The sequence below is a fragment of the Dromiciops gliroides genome, chromosome 4 (genome assembly GCF_019393635.1).
Source record: "Dromiciops gliroides isolate mDroGli1 chromosome 4, mDroGli1.pri, whole genome shotgun sequence".
Taxonomy (NCBI): domain Eukaryota; kingdom Metazoa; phylum Chordata; class Mammalia; order Microbiotheria; family Microbiotheriidae; genus Dromiciops; species Dromiciops gliroides.
This window is the reverse complement of record NC_057864.1, coordinates 307338464-307363477: the sequence shown is the minus strand read 5'-3', so window position 1 is coordinate 307363477 and position 25014 is coordinate 307338464. Positions and strand designations below refer to the sequence as shown.

The window sequence follows — 25014 nt, the reverse complement described above, 5'->3', positions numbered from 1 at the left end:
ATAAGAACCTTCCTTTTTGTTAATTTTAATTTTATTAGCCATTTTCAAGTTACTTGAAGTTTTAGTAATCCTGGCATTAATCTTACAGGACTACATCATACTTTATGTATTCATCCTCCATGGATTCTGTCTTTGGTATATAGCTTTTAAAAATCTAAATTGATCAGTGAGTACCCTGTGACAACTCTTCCCCCTTTTCCTCTTTCTATGTATAATTTTTCTTTCTGTCTTCAAAATTTCAGTCTTGAGAGTTTCCTTTCAGGCCTGACTTCACTTAAAATCTGCTTTCCCCAAATCTAGACCACATCTCATACTATGTCTGCTTTTTCTCTCTTTTAAAAATTCTCGGGGCAGTTAGGTGGTGCAGTAGATAAAGCACTGGCCCTGGATTCAGGAGGACCTGAGTTCAAATCTGGCCTCAGATACCTGACACTTAGTAGCTGTGTGACCCTGGGCAAGTCACTTAACCCCCATTGCCCCGCAAAAAAAAAAAAAATTCTAAAATGAAGTGTTTACTTTGAAAAATTACCATACCTTCCAAACCCTCCATAGTAATGACAAAATAGACAAGCAACATTGGATCATTTCCTAAACCACCAGAGAGCTCCAACAAGTTAGGGATCAGTTGTTGTAAGAGTCACCTGTAGACTTTGCTTTGAATTGTTGTTGTCCAGTTTTATCTGACTCTTTGTGACCCTGTGAACCCTAGCACACCAATACTGTCTTTGGAGTTCTCTCGGCAAATGGTTTGCCATTTCCTTCTCTAGTGGGTTAAGGCAAATAGAGGTTAAGTAACTTGTCCGAGGCCACACACCAGCATTCTGTCCTCTAAGCCACCTAGCTGCCTCCAACAGCCTGCTCTGAATAATCCTTCCACAAAATTAAAAAAAACTGATGCATTGTGCTTTTCTCCATCACTAGGAAGTTAGCCCTGTAGCTTTTCTTCCTTATGGCAAAAAGGTTGCATGCAGTTATTGGAATTTAGTTAAGTAAAGGAAATGAAAGAGATCAGCAGAGAAAGAAAAGACAGTGATTAGATGGGTAGGGGAGGGATGGTGAGAGAGTTATGGGTTGAATGGAGGCAGCTTGGACCAGCTTTAGAGAGCCTTTTGTTCAATGTTTGGTATCTCAGAAATTGGCAAACACTACCAATTAGGGCTTGATTTATTATTTTGTGGATTGTCCAGGATTTAAATAAAGTGTTCATAATGCAGATTAAATTTTAAAGTGTGCATACATTTTTTGAGAACTAGGTTGTAAAAATTTAACAGCAAATACCCGTATAGGTCTATAAACATTATTTTAGATCATTGGTATGATGATGATGACGAAGATGAAGATAATAACTGGCATTTATATAGGATGTTAAGGTTTGCAAAATGCTTTAAATCCATTATCTCATTTGAACCTCACAACATCCCCGGGTAGAGGGAAGAAGTTGGCCATGCTTAAGGGAGGCAAGTAGGAGTCAACTCACAGTTAAAGATCACAAGCCAATCAGTCAGAAGAAAAAGTCATCATGGTAGTAAAGAGTATGGGAGTGAAGATTAGTAGATCAGGTCAATCACACTGTTTTGGGTAGCCAAGGAAGAAAGATGAGCCAAGAGAAAACAAAATCAGGATAAGCCAAACACATCATATCAATAAAGATTGGAGAGGCTAAATCAAACCAGAGACAGAGCATATCACTGATGGATTGCCTTGTTCAGCGGGTGCTCTGATTGAATGACCCTTTAAACATATTTGACCATGTCTCCCTAAAGGGATAACATTGCCAGATTCAGGGACTGGCATACTTAGCTGAGTATACTGAGAATCATTTGCTCCCCCTTCTTCTGACTATAATAATATCTAACAGTCTCCTTCACTTAACTCCCCATTCATTGTCTCAGAAGCTAACCCAGTGGTGGGACCAGAGATGATGACCCATATAACTATTTTTCTCACTCTGCAACTTCTATCCTGGGACCCGTCTGTTCTGATCGATGAGTGGCTTATTTGACCCACTCTATCTAGGCTGGCTCCAGGTATGTTTCATTTTATAATCACTTGCCACCTTGATGCCATGTGCATACCCTTTCCTCCTCTCCTCTCCCACTTCTCCAGAAGCTTTCTAGTTTGGGAACCATAATAAAGTAAAATAAAATAAAAACAATACTGCCATTGCTATGGAAAAGAGTGTGTGTCTATTCCACTATGGCTTCACTGTAACTTTCTAAGCCAGATACTGTAACTTCACTGTAACTTTCCAAACCAGAGTATTTTTCTCTGCCCTCCCCTCCTCCCCCTAGTCTCCTCACAGTGGTGTGGGAATAAATATTTAATAAACACTAGAAAAGCAAAATACACTTTTGAGTTTAATCTTCACGATTAAATTTTTCTCCATCATTTTCTTAAGTCTAGATATTTAACAAAACAAAATATCAAGCCTTGATTTGTAGCATTTACTGATTTCTGAGGTGTTAAAGCTCACACTGAAAATTTAACAGTCTGTTCACAGGACTGGCTCCAGCATACCCTTACCAATGTGTTGTTTTCCCCATAGCCATTAGAATGTAAGCTCCTTGATCAAAGAAAAAGGAAAGGGATCTATTTGTACAAAAATATTTATAGCAGTTCTTTTTGTGGTGGCAAAGAATCGGGAATCAAGGGAATGACCATCAATCAAATAGTGACTGAACAAGTTGTGGTATGTGATTTTGATGGAATATTATTGTGCTATAAGAAATAATAAACAGGATAATTTCAGAAAAACCTGAGAAGACTTCTATGAACTTATGCAAAATGAAACAAGCAGAACTAGGAGAACATTGTACACAATAACAACAATAGTGTTAAGGACAATCAACTGTAAAACACTTGACTACCCTGATCAAAAGAATAATCTAAAACAATTAAAAAGGATTCATGAGATGACTAAGGATTGGAAAACAAAGGGATGCCCATCATTTGGAAAATGGCTAAACAACCTTTGGTATATGATTGCAATAGAATATTATGCTATATGAAATGACAAGCAGGATGATTTCAGAAAAAACTGGAAAGACTTACATGAACTGATATATAGCGCAGTAAACAGAACCAGGAGAAAATTGTACACAGTAACAGAAATATTGTTTGATGAAATGCACAGTTGTGCATGACCTAGCTATTCTCAGCAATACAATGATCCAAGACAATCCTAAAGTACTAATGATGAAACATACTATCTACCTCCAGAGAAAGAACTGATATTGATCAAACACAGATTAAAGAATGCTATTTTTCACTTTCATTTTTTTCTTTTATTTGAGGTTTCTTATATGGAAGTGTTTCACATAATTGCACGTGTATAGTTTAGATCTGATTGCTTGCCACCTCAGGGATAGGGGAGAGAAAGGAGGGAGGGATAGAATTTTGGACTCAAAACTTTAAATAAAAATGTTTATTTTTTTAAAAAAAGGCTCCATGATGAAAAATGCTATCCACCTCCAGAAAGAAAACTGATTAACTCAGTGCAGATAGAAGAGTACTTTTTAAACTTTATTTTTCACATTTTTTGTTTTTTTCTTTTGCAACATAGATAATATGAAAATATGTTTTACATGACTGCACATTATAATCAATATCAATTCACTTGCCTTCTTAAGGAAAAGGGAAAGAGAGAATTTGGAACTCAAAAATTTTTTAAATGAATGTCAAAATTTTACATGTAATTGGGAAATATTTAATAAAATAAAATATATGGGGGGAAAGAATGTAAACAGGGATTTCTTCTCTTTGGCATAAGGATTTTAGCCCCAAAGTTTGGCAGAGACTAAGTACTTAATAATTCATTCATTCATGTATTCTTTTTGTTTTTGTTGTTCATTCTTTTTTTGTTTGTTTTTAGTTTATGGGGCAATGAGGGTTAAGTAACTTTCCCAGGGTCATACAGCTAGTGTCAAGTGTCTGAGGCCGGATTTGAACTCAGGTCCTCCTGAGTCCAGGGCCAGTGCTTTATCCACTGTGCCACTTAGCTGCCCCTTATTTGTTCATTCTTACTCTCACCCTACAACCTTGCACCCAGTGTGATATAGTTGGAAGAGTGCTAGATTTGATCTTAGAGAATTTTTATTCAAATTTCCATTATGTAACTTAATAGCTATATGACCCTAGGTGAGCATTTAACCTCTCTAAATCTCAGTTTCTTTACTTGTAAAATGAAGGATCTGACAAAATTATCTCTAAAGTTCCTTTCAGCTCAAAGCCTATGATCTATTGTATAAGCCTGTAACTACCTTATTTTTGTCAGTCTTCATTTTAGCCAGTACCCAGTCATTTTTTTCAACAGATTGAATGTCATGAATGGAAAATAATTGAATAGAAGCAGTTTAAGTTATTTATAAACTCAGTACTCACAGTTCTGTCCTTCAACATAGCCTATTTTGACAAATGCCTTTTATTTGAAATTTTCAAATCCTTTTAGGCCTTTAATAATGACCACTTGAATTCAGCTTCCTACTGAGGCAGGTCTAACTTTTTCCCCAACCAGAACTACCAGAATCCTGGTGTAAAAATGAAGGAATGTTTGTAGGAAATGTTTTATAAGGTTTTCAGATTTGTAATCTCTATGCTGCACTAGTGCCATCTTTTTGTTACATCATTATTTGTTTTATGTTTTAGGGTGGAAGAAAGGGAAGGAATGAAGAAAAAGGAAGGAAAGAAGGAAGGAGGAAGGAAGGCAAGGGAAGGAAGGAAGCAAGCAAGGAAGGGAGGGAGGGAGGGAGGAAGGAAGGAAAAAAGGAAGGAAGGAAAGAAGGAAGGGAGGGAGGGAAGGAAGGGAAGGAAGGGAGGAAGCAAGGGAGGGAGGCAGGAAGGAAGAAGGGAAGGAAGCAAAGAAGGAAGGAAAGATCTGTTAAGTACCTACTATGTGCCAAGCACTGTGCTAAATGATTTACAGATTTTTAAATTATCCCTATTTGATTTGGAAGTGTGTTAGAGATGGAGAAAATAAATGAATGCATGAAAATGTATGTATGGTTTTTGTGACAATATACTTTCTCTGGATAGGGACTACTAAGCGTGGTCAGCATGGGATATCAATTAAGTAAAACTCAGCCAGCAGATGGGGTAGTTGTATTCTCTCTACAAAATACACTAGTTAGCAGGTGCCAGGTGGATGAGGGGACAATCTAAGAGCAGATGGGGCTGGTTTGAAGGTTAATTCAGTCCAATAGAGGTCACTTGGCACATGGTCAGTTGAGAAGGGAGAGGCATCCAATACTGAGGACTTTCATCCAGGGCAGGTGGGGCAGAAACCAGAGCTGGGCCAAGAGCAGGTGGCAGTATATCAAGAAGGTGGATTGGAGATTCATACTGAGAGGAAGTAATGGAATGGAATAGGCAGAAACCAAAGTGGAGCAGGCAAACCATGGAACAGGAGGATTATTAGTGGGCAGTCGGGGCAAAGGATCATAATAGACGAAGCTCAAGGGAATTCTTCTGCTTGAAGCCTTTCCTAATCTTCCCACCCACCCACTCCAAATTGCTAGCCACATTCCTCCCAAACTACCTCATTTTAAACAACTTTGTACACATGTATATGTATTCACTTTATGCTACATGTATTTTCATATGTACTTGCTCTATCTCCCATCAGAATTTCAGCTCCATGTGGGCAGGGATTGTTTCATCCTTTGTGCTCATATCCTAAGCACCTAACAAACATAGTGCCTAGAACACAGTAAACATTTAACAAATATTTGTTGATTGATTGATAGAAGTTCCAAAGCTAGTCATGACAGAGTAGAAGATTGACTGGAATTAAAAATAACCCATAAATGAGTTCCCAAATGTATGCATTAAGTCAATGGGCTTTTGTCAGCAGGTTCTGCCTTGAAGAACCACCAGGGATAGGGATAAAGCAGGCCAGCAGACTTAACCTTAAGTGGGAATCAACTTGTTACATACCTAGTACTCATTACAGGGTATGTCTTCCTTAGGAATTATATATCAGCTATCAACTAAATCTGAAAAAGAAATTCATTATCACTACTCCTCCAAATCTAGTGTACTCTTTGGGCTATCCTTAAACCTACTGTCAACCCTCAACCAAATTAGACTTGCTTTAATGCCCCCCTTTTCCAATCAAGCATTTATTAAGCACCTACAGTATTATATGCTAAGCACTAGACTAGGGATACAAATGTTAAAAAGGTAAATCTGAGTACTCAAGGAATTTACATCTTTCAGAGGAGACACCGCATTTCCATAGATAAGTAAATGCATATTTACAAAATACTTATCTTTGTATATTTACAAAATGCTTATACTTTGTATATTTACAAAATAAATATATGGTGATGGGGGCTGGGGTGGGTTCTAACAATCGGGAGGATCTGGAAAGGTAGACTTGAAGGAGGTAGCCCTTGAGCTGATCTTTGAAGAGAACATTAGAACCCCAAGAGTCAGATAGAGATGAAGAGAGAGAACATTCTGGGTGTGGGGAAGAGCCTGTAAAAAGGCACTGAGGCGGAGACACAATGTTTTGTGTAGGGAGCAGCTGAAGCATGGAGTATTTGAAGGAGATGTATATATAACCAGGCTGAAAAGATTGGCTTGAGTCATATTGTAAAGGAATTTAAATGCCAAATGGAGTAGTTTGTATTTCATCCTGAAGGCAGTAAGGGTAGGGGATGGAAAAGGCTGGAAGTGTGTGTGTGTGGGGGGGGGGGGGGGATCCACTGAGACTCTTGGGTAGGGAATGAATGACATGTTCAAGTCCATACTTTAAGAATATCAATTTGGCAGCTGTGTGAAATGGACTAGAAATGGGAAAAATTGGATTTAGCAAGATTAATTAGGAAGCTTTGCAATAATTCAAGGTAGAGGTGATGGGGATCTGGATTAGGGTAGCTATGGTGAAATAGTAGATGTATATACAAGATGATGAAAGTCCACAAGACTTTGTAACTGATTGGATAGGGGCAGTGGTGTGTTAGTAAATGTTTAACAACTAGTTCTGGGAGAGGGGAGAGGGTGGGGAGAGCAGAATGTATGCATGACTCATTTTAAAATTTCATCTACATTATTAACATTTTCCCCATCATTTTCTCAAGCCTGGACATTTAACAAAACAATAAATCAAACCCTGATTTGTAATGTTTGCTGATTTCTGAAGTGTAAATGCTCACACTGAAAATTTGACAATTGCTTTTGAAAGTCAGTTTGAGGTGGCTCCAGTATAACCACTAGTTATGGGGGAGAGTGAGAGTGAAACACTGAAGAAAACTCCAATATTGGACTTTTAGAACCAAAATAAAAAAACTTAAGGAAAGTAACTCAGATTCCAACATGGTCAGTGAGTCTAGACTCAACCTTCTCTCCTCCCCAGAGTTAAGCTACTGTAGTTAACTATTTATTTGCTACTTAGCTAATTAGCTACAACTATGTTATTATAATAAATTATCATTAATTAGAATTTATTATTATGGCAAATTAGTTATAATACTTTTGAGATTATATCCAATAATTTACCCATGTACCTATTTTGTTTGTACATAGTTATCTGCATACTGTCTCCATCATTAGAATCTATTTTCACCCTTCTTTGTATCCCTGCTACTCAGCATAATGCCTGGTAAATTATAAGCTCTTAATAAATGTTCACTGACTTGATTTGAAGCATGATGCCCATTCTTACCATACTCTGGCCACTATCATGTATGAATTGGACTGCTTCAAGATGCACTAGTCCCCTTTCCATTATTTGGTACCATTAATCTAATGGAAGTGTTAGCAGGTAGATGGTGCAGTGGATAAAGTACTTGGCCTGGAGTCAGGAAGACTCGAGTCCAAATCTGGTCTCAGATACTAGCTATGTGACCCCAAGCAAGTCACTTAACCTCTATCTGCCTTAGTTCCCTCAACTGTGAAGGAGGGATATTAATAGCATTTACCAGAGCATTCAAGGAGAATATCCCTGGCACCACATAAGGCACCATCTTTTCTGCCTCCATGCCCTTCAGTGATCCACGCTACCAACCAGAGTTAAGGATGAGTTGAATCTCTTCTGGATAAATAGAGTAAGGTCCCTAAGGTCAGTTTTATATTTTCAGGAGGTTGCAGAGACCCTCCCATCACCTTAAAAGAATCCTCTGAATTCACAGGATCAAGGTTCCAAATGTTCAATTCATAACCAGAAACTTGATCAGAATGAGGGTATATTTTAAGATGGTGGGTTTTTTTCCCTGGGCCAAGACCCAGTGAAAAGCCTTTATTATCTAAATGTACAATTTAATGTCGAAATAGACTCCTAGGTATTTAAATATCTGCTACTTATCAATCAATTCATTACTTATAGCCTAGAGAGAGTTACCGGGGTTTCCTTCTCCAAAATCTAAAGCCACTACTTTAGATTTTGAGTAACAATTAAATATTTTCCTTTGTATTAGCCATCATTCGGACAGTAGTATTTTGAGACCTATTAAAAGAAAAGACAAGAAGGCTCTTTCATCAGCACACATTGAGATTTTTGCAAGAGCAAAATTGAGAGGTGGGGGTGGGGTGGTAGCATTCATTCTGTAATAGATCGATTTTAAAATAATATCATTAAGCCATCATCACCAAACGTACAGACTATTTAGGTAAAGAATGAAGAAAAAGGGACTAAGAAACACTCTTATCTTTTAAAACAATTTGTAAATTGTTTCTATCGTAGTTACAAGGGGGAGAAGGGAGCAACACATTTATTAAGCACCTGCTATGTACTATGTAGTAGTCAATATGCTAAGCACTTTAATAATATTATCTCATTTGCATAAGAATTGTGTGAAGATCTGCTATTATGTAATTATTACAGCATGAAATCTTGTATGAACTGACATATAGTGAAGTTAGGAGAACCAGAAGAACAATTTGTGTAAAGACATTCAAACACTCAAGAATTCTGTGAACACAATGACCAACTAAGGTTCCAGAGGACCAAAAATGAAGCATTCTACCCATCTCCTAACAGAGAAATGATGGGCTCAGGTTATAGCAGGAGACATACATTTTTCAGATGTGGTCCATGTGGGAGTTTGTTTTTCCTTAACTATACATATTGATTACAATGGTTTTGGGGTGTTTTTTTTTTCATTTTTTTTTAAATTGGGATGTGATTTAGATAGTGAGGGGAGGGAGGTTACCAAAAATTTAAATAAATAAAGAGAAAATTTAAAAGGGGCGGGGGGAAGGTAGCATTAAAGCATTTTTTCTAATACCCAGAAGAGAATTCAAGGAAAGTTAGAAAGAATCACAGGCAACATTGAAAGTTACATGTGAAATTTATTATGTGCTTAAAAAGAAAAGCAAGTTCTACATAATAGAGATTTGTAGTTTCACATACACTTCTCTTTTTCTGTTCTACTATGCTAATTTTATTCAGTGTTTAAGTTCAAAATAAAATTTCAAAACACTATTTTCATTACTTTAGAACTGGAAGGAATAAATGTGGAGCATTATATGATCTGAAAACTGCTGTCACTGGTGATCTGGAAACCCTTGAAGCTATAGGTCAACAATATTTTTTTCTATGATACCCCTCTCTGTTGTCCCAGGCATCAAGATGATAACCTCAAAGCTTGGAGTAATGGAAACTGACTGAAGTAGAATGAATATAACAAACAGCAAGGAAGGAGGGGCATACTGGGCAGAAAGATAAGTGGGAATTTATTGCCAAATATAAATCATGGAATAAAATTTAAATATTTGGCTACTCTTTGGTTTATGTTTTATATAGACTTTAGATTGATAAAAACTTTAGATTCATAAATATGTAATCTAGTCATATGTCTGGGACAATTCAATTATAATTTTAATTTTAGGTTAAGTACTACTGCATTTCTTACCTTGAATTGCTTCATCTATTATTAAAAATTCTAAGATCTCTTATATACATTAATTTTCTGGGCCAAAGAAGAAAGGAAGTAAACATTTAAGCACTTATTAAGTGGCACTATGCTAAACACTTTACAATTATTATCTCACTTGAACCTCACAACAACCCTGGGAAGTAGGTGCGATTACTACCCCCACCCCCACCCTGCCATTTTACAGTTGAGGAAATTCAGGCATACAAAGGTTAAGTAACTTGCTAATGGTCACACAGCTAGTATGTCTTTAAGGCCACATTTGAACTCTGGTCTTCCCAACTTCAGGCCCAGCATCCCATCTGCTGTGCCACACAGCTGCCTCTAGATTATACAAGAGCTAAATCTTAGTGGCATGTGTACTCATTCCTCCATTAAAATCTTATTCTGATGCCTCATCATAACTTGGAGATAACCCTAAGTAATTATGGCATATCAGTGTACCACAAGTTCTGACAGGTCTTTCACAGATGGAACACTTGTGAGTATGGACCTGGTTGTGAACTATATGAGTAGCATCTGAAGACCAGTCTAACTACATTTGAAAAAGCTCATCTCCAAAAAGTTAGATGCCAAGGAATGATTTTCTTTCACCCATAATAGATCACCTACTAGGGGTTAGAGGGGTTGTGATCTGCATTGGTCAATGCACCACCCACATAGATGAAATTATGGATCATGAAAATATTTAAGTGAATGGGTATCTATCAATAAATCAATCAAGTGACAAGCATTTATTGAGTATCTACTATGTGGTAATACTATGTTAGATGTTAGGGATACAAAGGCAAAATGAAACAAGTCCCTGTCCTCAAGGAACTTGAAATCTTTCAAGGGAAACATCATATACATATATAAGTAGATGCAGAATGGATTGGGCAGCTAGGTGTTGCAATAGGTAGATAGAGTGTAGGACCAGAAATCAGGAAGACCTGAGTTCAAATCCAGTCTCAGACACTTGCTAGCTGTGTGACCCTGGGCAAGTCACTTAACCCTGTTTGCTTTAATTTCCTCATCTGTAAAATGACCTGGAGAAGGCTATAGCAAACCACTCCAGTATCTTTGCCAAGAAAACCCCAAATTGAGTCACGAAGAGTCAGACATGACTGAAACAACTTAACAACACCACTGAATGAATACAAAGGTAATTTGAAGTGGGGAGAGCACACTAGTACCTGGGGGTGGGGAAGGAGAATTAGTAAATCCATCATGTATAAGATAGTGCTTGATCTAAGCCTACAAGAAAATTAGAAATTCTCGGAGGTACAGGTGAGGACAGAGTATATTCCAGGCAACGGAGAGCCAGTGCAAAGACATGGAGATGGGAAATGCAGTTCTATGTAAGAGGAAGAGTATGAAGCTCAATTTGACTGCACCACAGAATATGAGAAAAGGAGAAATGTGTAATAAAGCTGGAAAGCAGGGTTGAAACAAGGTTGTGAAAGACTTAAAATGCCAAGCACAAGATATTATATTTGATCCTCAAAGTAAAAGGAGTTTTACTTTTAAACCCATTGGAATTTCTTGAGTAAAAGACATGGTCAGACTGTGCACTAGGAAAATTATTTTAACATTTATGCAGAACATAGATTGGAGTGGGTAAGATTTGAGGGAGGGAGATCAAGTAGGAGGCTATTGCAATAGTCGACAGGATAGGTGATGGTTACCTGAACTAGGTAGTGGCTGAATGAGCGAAAAGAAGGGAAGGCATGTGGAGGTACAAACAATTAGATCTGTAACCTGAGAGACTGAGGCATGAAGACTGATACTGAAGTTAGAAACTTGAATGTCTAGGAGGGTGATGGTGCCAAGCAAGGATAGAGAGGTTTGGAAGAGGGGTGCATTTTGGGCAAAAGATAATTAATTCTATTTTGGACATGTTGAATCTAAGATGCTTACAGGAATCTAATTTGAAATGTCCAATGTTCATGATGTGGTGATGGAACTCAGAAGAGAGACAGGGCTAGAAACACAGATTTATGAATCACTTTCATAACAATGATAATTAAACTCATGATGATAATCAGACCTCGGCATGTTGTCATAACCAAATCTTCCCTCCTTCCTACCTTCATGCTTATGAAAAACCTCTCCATATCTATGTCCAGAGTTAGCAGCCAATATGACCCAGCTGCCCTTTCATAAACTACTTTTTTCCAAATCAGTAATACCCCCTTCCCTCCCACATTATCATAGCATTTTTGAAAATGTGAATACAGCTAATCCTTCCATGGACAAAGATCAATACTTCCATGCTTTTTCATCCTATGTAATTCAGCTCCATCTTTTTATGGATTTTCCATAGAAGATCCATCCAACCTGCCAGTCTCTTCTTCTGGGTCTCATATTATTTCAAGGCTAGCAAAGTAGCATTTACACTATATATTTATTACCTTTAATTCTTGCTCCATGTCCATGTCCTTTTCTGATCCCGTGTGAAAAGCAAAATGGATTTTAAAAGTTCATAGCCAAGTGGATAAAAATATTCATACATGCCATATAGTTATACAATATGATTGTTGAGTCAGTACACACACACACACACACACACACACACACACTCACAGAGGGTAGCATAACAGTATGGCTAAAGAGGGCCAGTCATAAAGTCAGGAAAATCTGAACTCAAGTCCTACCTCTGACATATAATTAGTGAAGTGACCATGGGCTACTTACTTAACCTCTCAGTGTCTCTAAGACTATATATTACAGACCAGCTTTGATAGATAAGAGTATATACTACAGGCCACAAGAGTCCCCTACACTGATAAAATTAGAAATCTATACCAAAAATATATACACATACATTTATTCATAAGTGATAGGTGTTATTATGGACAATGAACTGGGCTCAGAAGTGAGTTAAAGAAGATTAGGCAGATCACATTTTAATTAGTGTTTCCATTGATTACAAATTGATTCCTGCCCCAATGCCCATTTCTTTAAGGTCAATATTCTCCCTGCAATTCTATATGGTTTTGAAGGAAAGAAGAAAACAAGCATTAATTAAGTGTCTAGTATGTGCCAGGCACTGTGCTAAGTAAGCACTTTACAAGTATTATTTCACTTGGTCTTTATCACAACCCTGGGAGATAGATACTATTATTATCTTCATTTTATAGTTGAGGAAACTGAGGCAGGCATAGAGGTTATATGACTTGCCTAGTGCTACACAGCTAGTAAGTGCCTGAGGCCAAATTTGAACTCGGGTTTTCCTGACTCCAGGCTGAGGACTCTATCCTGTGTGACATCTAGCTATCCACATGGGCAACTGAATCATGGAACTCTATGATATTGGAAGATTCAAAATGATAAATATGAACAAAAGCATTTAGAGAACTGTACCATCAATAAGGAACTTTATTCTTGCTTAGAGTTTATATGAAGCATCTTCTATGTCACAGAAAAACACCTTAAGTCAGCAGTTCTTAAAGTGTGGTCCTGAGACCCTTTCAGGGGGGTTACCTCGGGTAAAAACTATTTTCATAATAATACTAAGATGTTTTTAGTTCTAATACAATAAATACCTATAGATGTAATCCACTCAAACAATTCTTTGCAGAGAGGGAGAGGTCTTTAATAATTTCAAAGACTGTAAAGAGGTCCGGAGAGCAAAAAATTAGAAAATTTATGCCTTAGGTCAACTAATCTCCCCTTTTTTATACTTTTGTTTGATATCAATACATAGTGAAGTATTGAACAAAGTTATCTCTATAGTCATGTCTATATTGAGTTGGAAATTTTTAATGTATATGTAAAAAGCTTTAAAAAAAACCTTCAAGGTTGTATTTTGTTCTACTGAATCAAATGCTTTTTAAAAAATTAATAAAAATATACCACTATCATATACTATATACCTTTCTGAGTCAGTGTGTGACTATAAGGATATGTTCTACTGTGAAAAGCCATCTACAAAAGCCTATTTCTTCTTTTTTCATGCTTCCATTCAATGATAACTTCAATGATTAGACCCTTTTCATAAAGATTTTGTAGAGATGAGAAAGTAGGCACATTTGCTGATACATTTTCAGTTGAACTTTTTTTATCCCTGTCCACGATCTTTACACTTTTTAGGAATCTTCTCTTCTTGAAATAGAGAAGTCTTCAACATGGATTTCTTTTAGATATATAAGTTGAGAGGCAGCATGATATAATGGCTAGAAAACCAACCTTAGCATCATGAAAATGTGGGTTCAAGTCCTTTCTCTCACACAGCCTGGTTGTATGACCATGGGTAAATTCTTTTTTTGTTGTTATTTGTTTGTTTGTTTGGCGTGGTTTTTTTTTCGGGGCAAGGAGGGTTAAGTGACTTGCCCAGGGTCATACAGCTAGTAAGTGTCAAGTGTCTGAGGCCAGATTTGAACTCAGGTCCTCCTGAATCCAGGGCTGGTGCTTTTTTTATCCACTGCACCACCTAGATGCCCCAGTAAATTCTTAATTCTCAATTCATCTAGGAAACTCTCTAAGACTATGAAAGTAAGAGGTAAGGTGCAAGTGTCTAACAGTGAAAGGAATTTTCATATCACCAATTGTCATATATGTAGACCCTCCTCCTCTCCAAATGAGGTATTGCTTGTCTGCTTGAATTAATCTTTTAAGTGCCATTACCAATACCAGTTCCTCCCATAAGAACAGAAAAAACCCTATAAGATCAGCTTAAATTAATATCCATTTGTTATCCTCACTTCATATAGAAACATTCTTAGAATGATCTGGTTTAGTTTGTTGTGTTGTTGTTATTGTTCAGTCCTTTTAGTCATGTCCAACTCATCCCAATTTGGGGTTTTCTTAACAAAGATACTAGTGGTTTGCCATTTCTTTCTCCAGCTCATTTTGCGTATGAGGAACTGAGGCAGAAAAGAATATTCAGGTTTTCTTCTTCCTACCCTAGGGACCAGGAACATCTTTGTGGAAACTGCACCAAATAGTTAAATTAAGCCCAGGGTTACACAACTGGTAAATTTTTGAGGCCAGATTTGAACTCATGAAGATGAATCTTCCTGATTCTCAGCCCAGTGCTCTAAACACTCTATCAGCTAGCTGCCCACCTGGTTTAGGTAAAATTCATGAAAAGTTCTCAGTAAGCTTAATTTCTCACCAACAAGATGAAAATCTTGTTGTAACTACTACTCTGCATCTGTTAATTTTCCCTAGCAAACAATAATAGAATCAATGCCTTTACTTTTATTTATTTCCCTTTTCCCAGAGTTGACAACTTATTTAAACACCTGTTGTAATTGCATGTGATATCAGCTTTTCAGCTTGATCTTTTCTGTTTGGCTATTTGCTTGACCTTTATTCTAACCAGTCAGTGATCTGATGGAACACAGACTACTGAATTGGAAATGAAAGCTATACCTATAACCAACCCTTTCCTGTCCATTAGGGTTTCTTTTTGTATCTGTAATGTTGTTTGGTACTCACCAAATCCACGACCTTCCAAATCTCTTTATAAAGAAAGCATTCATGATGACTGTTGAAAAAATTGAAAAGAAATTTGTCAGTTTAGATAGAGGAAAACATTTTATAACATATCCCACAATAAACTCCAAGCAGATATGTGATTTAAGTATAAAAGGTTGTATCATTAAAAATTAGAAGACAGAAGGAGGCATCTTTCAAGTCTGTGACTAGTGAAAAAATTCTTAACCAAACAAGGAATAAAACAAATCATAGAGATAAATAGGGGGCAGCTAGGTGGCTCAGTGGATAAAGCACCGGCCCTGGATTCAGGGGTACCTGAGTTCAAATCCAGCCTCAGACACTTGACACTAGCCACGTGACCCTGGGCAAGTCACTTAACCCTCATTGCCCTTAAAAAAAAAAGAAAAAAAGAGATAAATAGACAAGTTTCAGTAAATAAAAATTTTAAGTTTTAAAATAAATTAAATACAAATAGAATAAGAAAAGAAGAAAGAAAAATCCTTGTATTATATTTGATAAAAGTCTAATTTCCAGTATATATACTCCAATATACATATATATTCCAGTATATATATACACACATACACACACATATATATATATATATACACACACACAGATGTACACACTTATACATACACATACAACTTAGCCATTTTCCAAAAGATGTGAACAAATGCATTGCAAGAATTGCAAATGATCAATAACTACATAGAAAATGTTCCTAATCACTAATAAAAGTAATATAATTTTTTATTATAAGATTTCACCCCATACCAAAAAATTGGCAAAGATAATGAAAGAAGGAATCTGTAAATGTTTAAGTGGCTGTGGGAAGTCAAGTATGTTAACATACTATTGGGTATATGGGTCTAATCATTTTGGAAAACAATTTGGAATATCTAAGAAAAGTTACCTAATTTTTCATGTCCTTTGACCCACTGATCTCTTTCCCAGATAAATATTCTGAAGTTTTTTTTTAAAGTTCCCTATTTACCAAAATATTCATAATTGTACTTTCTGTAATGACAAAAAACTAGAAACAAAGAAAATGCCTGATGGTTGAGAAATGGTTCAAAACAGTGGCATATAAATGCAATGGAATATTATTGTGCCTTAAAAAACAACGAATATGCCTTTCTGCCGGCTTGGCCATATTCCAGTGAGTTGCCAAAATGACGAACACAAAAGATAAAAGGAGAGGGACACAATGCATGCTTTCAAGGCCCTTTAGAAAACATGGTATTGTCCCTTTGGCTACGTATATGTGAATATACAAGAAAGGTGATATTGTAGATATCAAAGGTATGGGCACTGTTCAGCAAGGAATGCCCCACAAATGTTACCATGGCAAGACTGGAAGGGTCTATAATGTTACTCAACATGCTGTTGGCATTGTAAACAAACAGGTTAAGGGCAAGATTCTAGCCAAGAGAATTAATGTGGGTATTGAGCATATTAAGCATTCTAAGAGCAGAGATAGCTTCCTGAAGAGGGTAAAAGAAAATGACTAGAAGAAGAAGGAAGATAAAGACAAAGCCACCTGGGTTCAACTGAAACATCAGCCTGCTCCACCCAGAGAAGCACACTTTGTAAGTACCAATAGCAAGGAACCTGAGCTGTTGGAACCAATCCCCTACAGATTCATGGCATAAATAACTAAAAAACATAATAAAAAGATTCTTGAATTTAAAAAAATGAATACAAGGAATTTAAAGAAACTTGGGAAAACTGTGAACAGATAAACAGTGAAGAAAGCAGAATCAAGAGTACAATATGGACAGTAACTATAATAATATAAATTTAAACATCATGGAAAGGCTACTGGACTCAGATTAAATGTTATAACAATATTGGTTCTAGAAGATATAGAATGAAATACCCCTTTCCCTTCTTCATCGGGAAGGAGTTTGAGGGATCCATGGATGAAAAATGTAACATACAAACAAATGTGGTTATATTACTTTGGCTTGACTGTTACAAAGAAGATTATGAGGAAGGGCACAATGGGCAACTATTGTGGTGCCAAAAAAAAAAACCTCTAAAGGGGCAGCTAGGTAGTGCAGTGAATAGATCATTGGCCCTGGAGTCAGGAGAACCTGAATTCAAATCCAGCCTCAGACACTTGACATTTACTAGTGACCCTGGGCAAGTCACTTAATCCCAATTGCTTCACCAAAAACAAACAAACAAACAAACCTACAAAAATCAATGGAACATTTAAAAAGTATTTATGATGTATATATGTCTCTTGACTGTGACTTAATTTCTTGATCCTCAACATATTTTCCAACAAAGCATTCATGACCTGCACTATTTCCACCTTCACAATGAGGTCTTCAGTTGTCAAGGTATATTTTTTTCATAGTTTGGAGGGTATTATTAATTTATCCATAAATTTTTCTCTACTTCATTCTCTGCAAAATATGTTAGTATATAAACTATATTTTCATGATGTTCTGTTTGTTTAGATTCATCATGAGTAATGGAATGCAAAATGACCCAGTGTCCCAGGAAAGAATGCTGCTTCTTGCCATTGGGCACAAAATGAAACTGATTCCACTAATGCCTTTCTTATATATTTAAATATCATATTACATATATCTATGTAATCTTAATGTGAGAGGCTCTCTCCTGACCCAAAAGCCCTGGATAAACTCTGAGGATCTCTCATTCTCCAGCACAGCAGTTCTCAAACTTTTTTTTTGGCCTCAAAAACCATTTATGCTCTTAAAAATTATAGAGGACCCCCCCCATAAAGAGCTTTTGTTTGTGTGGGTTATATATACCAGTATTTAGTGCATTAGAAATTAAAATCTTCATATTTTTAGAAAAATAGTTTTGAGCTCATAGAGCCCTTGAAAGTTCACAGACTTTTTGATAACCAATGTCCTACCTTATTTCTACAACCCATATCATCTGGAAACTTTCCCTCAAGGGTATTCATCAGCTCCCTGTAAAAGCACATAGGCTCACAGGGCTTAAGACATAAAACAATTTTATGAACAGGTAAATGGAAATAGGGAGGCCTTGTATCTGAACCAATAGAAAACTCTTGCCACCAAATCTGTACAGTTGTCTACCGTGCAGACAGTCTCACTACCTGGTACTGCCAAGCTAGTGCTCTAGCTGGACCCAGTAGGCATTGGTTTTCTATATCAATTCTATATCAATTCTTCCTTCTATGGCTTCCCTGTCTGTATCATGTTGCTTGCTTCCAGAACCTCTCAGTTGTTGTCACTCTCAACGGGTATACTATCCATTCAGGTGCCTATTCACTGGCCCAAACCAGAGCTCTGGGGAACTTCCTTCCAGCTGGGAAATGGACAGAGGGTTAACTGGGGAGGGGGTGGTAGAAGGGAGTGGTCATCTTGCCAGCAGTACTGTCCCTCACATAGCCTGATTCTTGCCATTCAACTTCCATTTTGCCTCATGAGGACTACAAAAACATACACACACACACACACACACACACACACACACAACTGTTCTTAAGCCTTCCTTTGCATCTTGCCTTCTCATCTCCAAACCTCATATGAGAGACGTTGGGGGGGGGGCGTCTATAGGAACCTCTCCTTCTACAACATAACTGAGACCATTTTATTTCCATCAAGGTTCATAGTGAGTCATTACCATTTCTCTCTTCTTTCAGTTAACATCCAAGTCCTCTGGGCCAGGAGGGAGCCTCTGACATAAGATTTCATAGATATATGTGATATGTTATAAAATATATATAAGAAAGGCATTAGCAGAATTGGTTTCATCTTGTGCCCAATGGCAAGAAGGAGCATTCTTTCCTGGGACTCTGGGTCATCTTACATGCTGGTACTCATGATGAATGTAAGCAAATACAACATAATAAAATTAGCATTTCAGGAGGACCTGAGTTCAAATACAGCCTCAGACACTTGACACTTACTAGCCATGTCATTGCCACCCCTCCAAAAAAGTAATTAGCTTATATACTAACAAGAAGAAAAGAAAAAAGAAAAAAATTTACGTGATAATTTTGTTGTATATTTGAAAGGGATAGCGAGTTGTTCATTGGAGATTTGCAATTTCATGTGCAATCATCTTTTTTTTTTTTGGTGAGGCAATGAGGATTAAGTGACTTGCCCAGGGTCACACAGCTAGTAAGTGTCAAGTTGCTGAGGCCTGATTTGAACTCAGGTCCTCCCGAATCCAGGGCCAGTGCTTTATCCACTGCGCCACCTAGCTGCCCTGCAATCATCTTTTTTATCATACTATATTATGGATATGCTTGTTTTATTCTATAAATAAAAACTAATAAAATAAAATGAAATGATAAAAGAGAAGTCTCCAAGATAAAAATTTGAGTCCATGTGAATACAAAGATACTTACAGTCACAGGTTATATTTTTTTTATATTTTAATGACAAATCATTTCATATAAGTAATAGAGGCATTGTCATCATGGAAAGAAAGTAGGCTGGAGGCAGCTAGGTGGCACAGTGGACAAAGCACCGGCCCTGGATTCGGGAGGACCTGAGTTCAAATTCAGCTTCAGACACTTGACATTTACTAGCTGTGTGACCCTAGGCAAGTCACTTAACCCTCATTGCCCTGCCCCACCAAAAAAAGAAAGGAAGGAAGAAACAAAGAAAGAAACAGAAAAAGAAATAGGCCTTAAAGTCATGAAGAACTGAGTTTTAATCTTGACTTTGACACTAACTAGCTGTGTGACTTTAGGCAAATCAGTCAACCTCTAGGGGCTTCACTTGCCTCGATTGTAAAAGGACAAAATTGGACTTGATGTCTTCTTAGGTCTCTTCTGTCTCAATCTATGATACTGGGTATATAGGTGTTTGGTATATTCACAACTTCCATTTTCCTATTTTTATCATCTTTGCATTGCATTCACTCAATGTTACAGTCAATTCACTCATGATTTACATTTCATAGCCAGGGATCCAACATAGAAATGATTTCTGGGTAATTTCAAGATTCAGAGTAAGAAGGCACAGAGCTCAGAGCAGCCGTTTAATAATTCAGATTTTTAAATCCAACCACGAGAGCCAGCAAGGAAAGCTTAAAGACACGGCTTGAGAGAGGCACATAATTATGATTTTCCAAGCTGCCACCTCTTGAGAAAAAATGTAAAAGGAAATATGGCCTATTGGGCACCTTGCCTGCATGTTAAAGCCTGGAAGCAAGATCCAGCACTGCAGAAAATCCATTATATTTTAATGCAGATTTCCTGCAAGATCCTGCAGCACAAGAATGAAAAGCATCTATTAAGTGCTTCATAAGAAGCACCTTTCAAGCAGTTTCCAGGATGAATGGGAATCTGGACAGATGCAAAGCATTATAAAATATGCTAAATTAACTGAGGTGAAAGTTTAAAAAAAATCATGTGTTCCACAGCATGTGTTTCTAGGGGATAGCTTCCAGCTAGAATCAACTCTTCTGTTTTTGCTTGCAAGCCAGCTCAGCACACTCTATGAAAGCAGACACCAACCCTTGCCATATGCATATGTATAAACATTTAGACAAACCTCTGCATTCATTAATCCCCATCGGTCAACAGTTTAGATGATTAAATACTATTAGTCGTTTAAGGTATAAAGTAACTGTGCCACGATTTAGAGGTTGGGTTATTAAAACAAACTATAGAAAAAAATGTTCATTTGGGATCATGCATGTTTTATAACATTTACAAATAACATCATAACATGTGTTTGTAGACAACACGTACATGTGCAGATATATGCAGCCACACTAAGGTCCTTCTCTAATTTCTCATACTGGTATGGAGGTGACCTTGGGCTTCCTAGGACCTAGTTAGTGAATTTTAAGCTCTAGAAATTCTTAGCAAGCTGAAAAGGTATTGTTTATGAGTCCAACAATGGTCTGTCATCTGAGAACCAGCTTGATGAAGGTTGGAAAAGCTTAGCATCCAGCTGTCTGCAAGATAAAACATTTGGGGGAGTGAAATAAATGTCAAAGCCTGTGTACCAAGTCATAGAGGGGTTGTAATGTATATTATTTACAGGATTATCAATACTAACACAAAGAGTACAGCTCTTTGTAGTTCTTTTAAATTTTTTTTTAATTCTGGACTTTAATAACACCAGATAAAATGAACATTTCCATATGCATAGCACAACAAAAAATTATACACAAAATGGGAAGTGCCTATTATGTAGAATTTGCCTTTCTTTTAAAATTTGTAATAAATTCAACATGTAACTTTCAAGGATGTTCCTGTCTCTGATTTCTTCTGATGTTTTTATGGTTTTTCTGTATATCTATAGTTAGTTATAAATGCTTCGATGACCCTCTTCTCTTTCTTTTATTTTTTCTTCTCTTTTTTTGGTATCCCTATCTTTACTCATCCCACCTTCTTCTCTACACCATTAAAAACAACAACATCAAAATCTTTGCAACACATATGTATAATAAAGCAATACAAAGTCCAACAATGGTCATGGCCAAAAATGTATGTCTCAATTTGCAACCTGGGTTGGTTACCCTCTGTTAGGAGGTAGCTAGCATGCTTCATACTTGGTACATTAAAGTTATGGTTGTTAGTCACATAGATCAGAGTTGTTAATTCTTTCAAAATTATTTTTATTTGCAATGTTGTATTGTGGCTCTGGTCATTTCACTTTGCATCAGTAATACAAGTTATCCTAGGTTTCCCAAAACCATCCTTTTTCCCATGGTACAATAATATTCTATTACATTCATATGCCACAACTTGTTCAATCATTCTCCAACTGATGAGCATTCCCTCAATTTCCTATATTTTGCCACCACAAAAAGGGTTATAAGAAATATTTTTGCATTTGTAGAACCCTTTCCCTTTTCTATGATCCCTTTGGGATACAGACCTAGCAGTGGTATTGCTGGATCAAAGGGTATGCATAGTTTCTTTACCCTTTGAGCATAGTTCCAAATTCCCCTCCAGAATGGTTGGATCAGTTCACAACTCTACCAACAGTATATTAGTGTCCCAATCTTCCCATATCCTCTCCAACATTTATCATTTTCCTTTTTTGTCATATTAGACAATCTGATAGGTGTTGAGGTGGTATCTCAGGGTTGTTTTAAATGGCATTTCTCTAATCAAAAGTGATTTAGATCACTTCTTAATATGACTATAGATAGCTTTAATTTCTTCATCTGAAAACTGCTTATTCATATTCTTTGACCATTTATCAATGAGGAATGGCTTGTATTTTTTTGAATGACATATTCTTATAAATTTGACTCGGTTCTCTCTATATATTTGAAAGATGAGTCCTTTACTAGATACTTGCTATAAAGATTGTTTCCCAGCTTTTTGCTTTTCTTCTAATCTTGGTTGCATTGGTTTTATTTGTGCAAATGCTTTTTAATCAATGTAATTAGAATTATCTATTTTACATTTTGTAATACTTCCTATCTTTTGTTTGGTCATGAATTCTTCCCTTCTCCATAGATCTAATAGGTAGACTATTCCTTGCTCTTCTAATTTGCTTATAGTGTCATCCTTTATGTCTAAATCATGTACCTATTTTGACCCTATCTTGGAATATGGTATGAGATGAACCAGGATAAGAAGTTGGCAGAGGTTGGGAGCCTGCACAAAAGAGGGAGGGGACAGACTGGAGGAGTTTGGAGAGAGAAGAGTAGGTGTAGTTGTGTTGGAAAGCTTTATTATTGACTGACCCAGGAGGCACAAGATACTACCCATCATCACATCTTTCACTTGATGACACAAATGGTCAATCACAACTTTTAAGGTCAGCCTACTCATCCCATGGGATAAGGATGGACCCTCAGAGAAATGTTATTCCTACTTTGGAGACTGCTACACTTTGGTTCTTTGAGTATTTTGTGGGTGCCAGTGCAGCACCCAAACTGACTAGTTATCTTTCATTCTTGATTTTCCAGTTATACACATCCTGGATGTCTTTTATGCCAATTGTCATTCATAAGTCATCTTTATTAATATATTTTAGCTAATTTACCACCATCATGTAGCTTTCTATTACCCTTTTCAAGAATCTGCCATTTTTATTTTTCTGAGCTCATGACGTTCTATGATTTCCAATTGCATAGCATTACTGGGAGAATTGAGAAGTGGAAATCTAGATTGTGATTTCTTTGATATAGGGAATTGCTGGTGAGAAACCTCCCTGTACCAGTACAGATCAGTAAGTGTTTTGTTATAAAATTTAATATCCTATAGAGTTGCCTGTGAGGTACTGAGAGATTAAGTGAGTGCACGGTCTTGTGTTACATAGTCAATAGATATAGAAGGGGGGACTTGAGCCCAGATCTTCTTGACCCTGAAGCTAGCTTCTATCCACTACTCCAAGCTGCCTCTCCACTGAGAGAATATTGATGTTAAAACGATAGATTCAGGGAATGGCCAAACAAATTGTGGTTTATGATTGTGATGGAAAATTACTGTGCTATAAAAAATCAAGAGCTTGATAATCTTAGAAAAACATGAATAGACTTGCACGAAACAATGAAGAGTGAAATGAGCAGAACCAAGAGAATCTTGTATATAGTAACAGCAATATTGGTTTTTGTGGGGGGTTTTGCAGGGCAATGAGGGCTAAGTGACTTGCCCAGGGTCACACAGCTAGTAAATGTCAAGTGTCTGAGGGCAGATTTGAATGCAGGTCCTCCTGAATCTAGAGCCAGTGCTTTATCCACTGTACCACCTAGCTGCCCCAAGCTATATTGTTTTAAGAACAACTTTTTGAATGAATAAGTCATTTTGACTATTATAAATACACAAAAGACATAAAGGAAAAGGCTATCCGCAATCAGAGAAAGAACTGATAAATAGAAGTGTGTATAGTATGATTTTACATATATTTCTAATGGCAGTCCTGTCTAAGGTAGGGAGTGGGGGGGAAGAGGGAAGAAAAAAATAGAAATTTACAGATAATTTTATTATGTATTTAGAAGGAATATCAAGTTGTAAATAATAGATTTGCAATTTCATGTGTAATCAGCTTTTTTATTATACTGTTATAGAAATGTTTGTTTTATTAAATTTTTTTAATTAAAAATTTTTAATTAAATTTTATTAAATTTTTTAAATAAATTTTTATACATTTTAAATAAAAATATAGGTTCAGGGTCAAGGAGCAGCATGGAATCATTGAAAGTGTCTCACAATTTCCCAAACTTAATATACTCAAACCTCCTCCTAGGCAAATCTATGGATGGTCCACCAAGACACCCCAGTCCTGGATTCTGCATATTATTGTGTGTAACTTGAACCCAATTATCTGATTTCTCTAACCCCAATTTCTTCAGGTCTAAAATGGAGATGATAATATACTACTTATATCGGAAGGTATTGAGGAGAAGATGAGATGATAAATAAAGAGTGATTTGTAAGGTGTATATTGTTGTACAAACAAGTTTTGGGTCGATGGAAAAAAAGAACCCTGGTTCTGGAATCAGAAGACCTAGGGTTCAAATCCCACCTCAGATACTACCTATGTAGCAGGTGGCAAGTTACATCCTGTGACACTAATCTCTCCAGGTAATTTTCCTGTTTCTTTAACTGTTCCTTATCAGTTTTCTCCACTGGTTCCTTCCCCACCCCTCTATTTTATTTGTTGTTGTTTTCTAATTATCTTCTTTCTACCTACCTTCCTCCCTTCTCCCCCACCCAATACAAATTCATTGTAATATATAAGTATAGTCCAACAAAACATATTTCCACACTGGCCATTACCAAAAA

The 25014-nt window shown here is 36.7% G+C and overlaps 1 protein-coding gene across 3 annotated transcripts in view; it reads right to left on the bottom strand.

Annotated features, from left to right (window-relative positions):
* The window catches only part of RIPPLY2 (ripply transcriptional repressor 2), an 89741-nt gene that overhangs the window by 21936 nt on the left and 42791 nt on the right, over positions 1 to 25014 (bottom strand). For all 3 annotated transcript variants that reach the window (XM_044000065.1, XM_044000066.1, XM_044000067.1), the window contains one exon: positions 15297 to 15345. In XM_044000065.1, the coding sequence (XP_043856000.1) occupies positions 15297 to 15345 (49 nt within the window). The remainder of the gene's footprint in view (positions 1 to 15296; positions 15346 to 25014) is intronic.